At 31.3% G+C, this 6,719-nt stretch overlaps 1 protein-coding gene across 2 annotated transcripts; it reads left to right on the forward strand.

Moving 5' to 3' along the window:
• Positions 1–1,243: 1,243 nt before the first annotated feature.
• LOC111367612 (maf-like protein DDB_G0281937) lies at positions 1,244–6,283 on the forward strand. 2 transcript variants are annotated; one of them, XM_022988580.1, is made up of 4 exons: positions 1,244–1,414; positions 1,489–1,565; positions 2,106–2,180; positions 5,655–6,283. In XM_022988580.1, exons 2-4 carry the CDS (start codon positions 1,515–1,517, stop codon positions 5,829–5,831), a joined length of 303 nt encoding a protein of 100 aa, XP_022844348.1. In that variant the 5' UTR covers positions 1,244–1,414; positions 1,489–1,514; the 3' UTR covers positions 5,832–6,283. The 2 variants fall into 2 exon arrangements, with proteins under 2 accessions (XP_022844348.1, XP_022844347.1); XM_022988579.1 differs by having other exon boundaries at positions 1,494–1,565.
• The last annotated feature ends 436 nt before the right edge of the window (positions 6,284–6,719 follow it).

Here is a 6,719-nt window from a genome sequence, read left to right on the forward strand (position 1 = left end):
ATGGTCCCATTGGGAGCATCGCATATGGTCAATAACATAATTAAAAAAGAAAAAGTTGTCAACAATACTTTTGCACATGATACTACATCATAAGCAAGGAATAGAAATAAATGCATCGAAATATATCGATCGAAGTAATGATTGACCAAATAAAAGGGACACAATCTTAAATTTAATTTAACAGATAAATATGAAGTTTCCGAACCTACAGTCCAAAAAATCTAAAGGTGTGTACTCATACGAAAAGAAAATGAGAAAATAAATTCATAATATGTAATATACGAGTCTCAACATGGTGAATTTCGCAATGTTCATAGTGGATGAAATTTTACGAGTTCATATCATATTATTTTGACTATGCATGAAATTTGAAATATATTATAGTCAATTTATCTGGCATAACTATTAATATTATCTATAAAGGATTTAAAATATCGAAAGCATAATTTAAGTGATATTACGATGATATGGAGTAAATACGCAATGTACTCTTTTTCCCTTGATCGATGTTTTATTTCATTGGGTTCTCTTAATAAGGTTTTTATTGAAACAACTTTTGTACCATACTTAAAAAAATGCAATCTTTTTCATCATTAGAAATTTTCCCACGGAATTTTTCTTAATAAAGTTTTAACGATGAATACCCATAACATATAAGATATTTACCTTTAAAATAATATTCTTATACATATGAAACTCTCAAAGAGATCAACAAGAGCTATTTTTCGAATTATCATATTACTACAATCATCAAAGGTTAATAAATATTTTGTGTGAAAACGATGTTATTCGATAGCTATATAGTCTATACAAAACAACATGAAACATTATTCATCAAAAATTGCAATATTGAAGATATTAAATTACAAGACAAGGATGGATTGATACAGAAATTGAAATCAGGGAGAACAATTGTACTCTTTTTCTTTCAATCAAATTTTATCTCATTAAAAGAAAATTTTAATGAGACAGATACTTTATAGGGGGTGTTTGTGCCCCATTATTTGTGATAAATGTATTATAAAATAATGATTGATGTTGAAATGTGTGGTTAAAAAAGAAAAAAAATTTAATTTACATATAATATTATTTTAATGAAAAGTATGTGATTAAAAATAAAAATTATAAAAAAATAATGTGATAAAATGTAATATATTGATAAACAAATAAAGCCATAATGCGTCAGTAAGTGTCGTAAATATATTCATAATTCTTCTTTTGATTTTCAATAAAACAACTCTATTGATTTTTCCATTCTCTCTCTCTCTCTCTCTCTCTCTCGCTCTCCTCTCTCCACTATCAGCTTATCTTGTAAGCTAATCGTCCATTGGACTGACTCCCGCAAGCGAAAACCAGGAGGTTCGGTGCGGTGACTGAGACCAACAAAATGCCTCCAAGGAATCAGTCATTTGAGGTTTGCGCTCTGAATATTTTATTATATTTTGATTTTTGAGCCTGCTCATAATGTTGAGTGATGTCTCCATTTTGAAAAGATAATATTGGGTTCAGCTTCAATGGCTCGTCGACAAATTCTATCCGAGATGGGTTATGATTTCACAATCATGGTACGTTCCATTTCACCAATTACTTCACATATATCAACATTACTTGTTTTTATGCTAAACTTAATGTATAAAATCTGTTACCGGGACGAATGTGCTCTTTCGATTCCTTGTTTGTTTCTAGTGAAAATACATTTTTTTTTGGCACTTCTTTCTGTTGTGTATTATTTATTTGTACATTGTTTCAGAAATGCTATTCCTTCCCTCAGACCATATGGTCATTATTTAAAATTTCCAAGGCTGCAAAACAAGATTTATTTGGAGTAAGACTTAGTTTGTTGTTGTTTGTAATTTATAAACACCAATATCTTCAAGTAATAGGAACTTGTATTTCTCTACTTTATTTTTTTTTATACCTTGAGTTGCTTTAGAAATTGAAGTACAATAATCAGAACAGGAGGGAGTACTGAGAGATATCTTAAAAATAAAATTTTATCCTTAATGTTTAAGGTTTTTGTTACAGCTCAATAAGATTTATTATTACAGCATCACTGTATTTAACTGCACAACGGTGACACTAATTTGCCTTGTTCTGAGGCTCAGTCTGCAGATATAGATGAGAAAAGTATCAGGAAGGAAACACCAGAGGATCTTGTAATGGCTCTAGCTGAGGCAAAGGTATAGATACACTTGAATTGATTACTATCATTCTAGATATATACTTCTATGTCTTTCACATCTTGCATTTGTACTCATTTTCTACTTAAAAAAAAAATTGCTCCTCCTTTTCATCTTTCTTATGGTTAAAAAGCTCAATTTATATGTTGTTTCAAATTTGCCCAAGTGGCATCACTTGTAATTTGAATTTTAAATGTGATATCTGCATCATTATTAAATACGGTGGTCATTTTTTTCATTTCTCGGGATATTTAGTTCTTTAAAAAACTGAGGTGCTCTCTCTGATCTCTAAGTAGGTTGTAGGAGATAGTAAAAATGGCTTAATGCCTAATTATGCATGATATTCATAATTATCTCTGTGGGGTTCCATCATTTCTCATGAAGCTTGTAATTTGGGTGGTTTCAATAAAAATATAGAATGTTGCCACCTTTTTCTTTTGTTGGTTTAAAAGGAAGATAAGAAAGATTCTAAGCGCTTGTTTCAGGTCAAAAAATGAATTTTTTTACCGTTATTTATCACTTTTCAGCCATCTTTTTTGACTCCACTCTCCAAGTTAACAGCTCTCTCTCTCTCTCTCTCTCTCTCTATTTTTTTATTTTATTTTATTTTATTTATTTATTTATTTTTACTTTAAAGAATCAGCTCCAAACAGGGGCTAAGTGTATAAATAGATGTATTTGAAGATTAAAATTTTGTTCAAGTGAATACCAGGTTCTCTCTAGACAAGGAGAAATCTAGATTACTCCTTAATATTAAAATGATAAGTTATGATCTATGTCCATGTCAATGGCAACCACTTTGAGACATTACAAACAATACAATAGGCCAGTAAACATGCTTAATTTGCGGGCCACTCAAACAAATCAAGCAACGACCCTTGCATGTTAAATACAGTTGATTTTCGTATTCTCTTATTCCTCTTAAAGTTGCACGTCTTCAATACTTAATACCAGTCTTGACCCTCCACTTTCCGTATCTCATGTAAATTGCTTAAAGCATAAATAGAACTGCTCATCAAGCCATTGTAATACCTTGCAAATAATTTATTTCCTTCAATTGCAAGTTTAATTAAACAGAAATTAGGTTCCTATCAGTGTCAGATGTGTCTGGGAGTGGACCACTACTTTCGTTGACCAATACATGTCGCAATGGACATGCCATCTAAGTAGGAGTGTGTCTGGGCTCCATTGGTTAGTAACAACTTGTTGAGTGAATATATATCATAGTTTCTGTGGAGAGACATGGCTTTAATTTCATGAGTGAAGCAGAACTAGTTCTCCATTGCGAGAGTGGTATGAAGAATAGTGTAACTATGTTGTGTGTGTCTTATGATTTTAAGGTCCGTTTAACCCTTAAGCCGAGGAGATCAAATGTAGAGCCATTTCATTTCATTTTCTTTAGGTTAGTAGCTTATGTGAAATAAAGTCAAAGAGTTGTCCAGAGAACTATACATGGGGAAATTTAAATGAGTGCTATGTTGTTGTAACCAGTGGTCATCGTAATGAGCATATTTATAAGTGATCTAAAAACTGGACAAACTTGCATGTGAAGCATGAATTGTACATCACGTGAAATAGTATCTATATCCAATTCGGAGATTACAACTATTATTTTCCATTTCAAATAAACAAATGAAAATATACCTGCTTCTGCTCGAGGATTCTTGGTGCCTGAGTTGAAAAGTTCACAAAAGGCATGTTGTAAGATTAATAAAGCTACAATTTAGGTGGTTGGATAAGTCTTGTCCTGCTTTGAAGAAACTTTTACCCACAAGAACAATGAGATCCAGTAGAGCAAGTTTTGGAAAGAAATCAACAATTTGACCAAATTGACATGGCCTTATAGTTTCATGAAATTTTTTCCATTGCATTTTGAAATATAATTTTCTTCTATTCACAACAATAGTGGTGCATGTATAGTATCCTTCTATATAAGAATGACCAAGGAATGTCTAGGCAAAAAATATTCCTCCTATATTTCAACTCTAGAATAAATGCTAATATTTCAACTCTTCTCCTCAAGTGCAATAATGATGCATCCTTTATTGTAAGCTTGCCCTTCAAGATCCAGGGTTTCGAGATGTGATGCCTTCTCAGATATTAATGTTATAGAACTTGGGAAAGTCATACCTCAAATAATGTTGAGTAATTGATATAGGCTTGGTTAAGATGTCGACCACTTTCTCTTATGTGGGAATGTACTTTCAAATCGTTCGTAGCAACTTTATGCTTAGTATAATCTATAATATATTAAATATCACATTAAGTGAGAATCATTTTTTTGGACGATTCTACCCTGACTATAACTCGATTATTTCAATAATACCTTACTTTTCATTTTTAATATATATTTAATTCATTTAACCATTTAGCCACATTTTACAGATTCATTTACCCTATATGCTTTCATTAATGTATGAATTCCTTATTATTAATTCTCAATTAATTAACATTCAAATTCATTATGCATTTCAATTTCATTAATTCGGATTATATGTTAACTTGAATTTCACATTCAAGAATGTATTTCATTAATCACGTCTATGTATGCGAATTAAGAGCTATTTTTACTTAATTAGAAATTAAATAATGATTTTGCACTCATTGTCACTTATATATTCCCCATTGTTAATTCTAAATTAATTAACATTCACGCATATTCAAATATTATTTTTATAGCACTTGTAAAGTATTTCATAATAAAGTGCGTTGCACATTTAACGTTGACTATTATACATCAATTTCTTTGTGCTCTAGCATGATAGACAGAGTTCAAAGTGAGCAATTTAGCACCAGCATTGATTCGTCCTTAGCAAATAACCTTAGATCATGCAACATTGATTGCAGCCAATCAAACTCTCTTGTAGCCTGTGCTAAGGCCCTATATTTTATTTTATTTTATTTATTTATTTATTTTTACTTTAAAGAATCAGCTCCAAACAGGGGCTAAGTGTATAAATAGATGTATTTGAAGATTAAAATTTTGTTCAAGTGAATACCAGGTTCTCTCTAGACAAGGAGAAATCTAGATTACTCCTTAATATTAAAATGATAAGTTATGATCTATGTCCATGTCAATGGCAACCACTTTGAGACATTACAAACAATACAATACGCCAGTAAACATGCTTAATTTGCGGGCCACTCAAACAAATCAAGCAACGACCCTTGCATGTTAAATACAGTTGATTTTTGTATTCTCTTATTCCTCTTAAAGTTGCACGTCTTCAATACTTAATACCAGTCTTGACTCTCCACTTTCCGTATCTCATGTAAATTGCTTAAAGCATAAATAGAACTGCATGTGACATTAATGAAGGAATATAGACTTTTTTAATGTAATGGAATAGCTTTTCTACAGGCCCTCTATACTGGTATCTTAGTCTTAGATACATTCTAATTGACTCAAATTGTTAGCATTACCATTGTTTTGGCCTGGACGTGAATGATGGTTTTGATATTTTAATTTGTTAGGCTGAAGCAATTATGTCAAGGCTCGCGATTACTGACAATTTAAAGGAATTGAAACGACCCACACTGCTACTTACTGCAGATACAGTACAATTATTTATTCTTTTTGTCCTTGTTATTTTTTACTGTTCAATTTTTTTGTTTGAAAAAAGTTCTTGGTGGACAATAAAAGCATTGTGAAAAGGCTTATATGAGTCATGTTGCTTGACTTGCATCATTGTATACAAGGTTCTGTATTGCTACTCAATGGCATAACTATTTTCAAATTCTTTTGAATTGCTCCATTCCAGTCTTCAATTTAATTCTATCTAGAGTTCAAAACCGCCATTAGCTTTGTACAAGGGTCATTCTAATTTTCTTGATCTCAAAGTCTGAATGTTCTCCTAATGAAAATTTAAAAAAATGTTACTCCTATTTTTGCCTCATATTTATAAATAGTCAAGCCACTTTTTCTCCACACATTTTGACGACCCACAAGTAATATTCACTTATCAACCACTTATTTCTATCTATTTGTAATTTAAACCCACATGTTAGCTGCTATGAACTTATGACCTCCATGCTATTCCTTTGTGAGAAAAGAATTACTGGACACGAACTTGTATTTCATTTGATGGAAGTTTTCCATCAAAAAGAAGGATATAGATTCAATGAAAAGTTCAATAAAGCTACAATTTAGGTGGTTGGATAAGTCTTGTCCTGCTTTGAAGAAACTTTTACCCACAAGAACAATGAGATCCAGTAGAGCAAGTTTTGGAAAGAAATCAACAATTTGACCAAATTGACATGGCCTTATAGTTTCATGAAATTTTTTCCATTGCATTTTGAAATATAATTTTCTTCTATTCACAACAATAGTGGTGCATGTATAGTATCCTTCTATATAAGAATGACCAAGGAATGTCTAGGCAAAAAATATTCCTCCTATATTTCAACTCTAGAATAAATGCTAATATTTCAACTCTTCTCCTCAAGTGCAATAATGATGCATCCTTTATTGTAAGCTTGCCCTTCAAGATCCAGGGTTTCGAGATGTGATGCCTTCTCAGATATTAATGTTATAGAACT

The sequence above is a fragment of the Olea europaea genome, chromosome 18, assembly GCF_002742605.1.
Source record: "Olea europaea var. sylvestris chromosome 18, O_europaea_v1, whole genome shotgun sequence".
In the NCBI taxonomy this organism is placed as follows: domain Eukaryota; kingdom Viridiplantae; phylum Streptophyta; class Magnoliopsida; order Lamiales; family Oleaceae; genus Olea; species Olea europaea.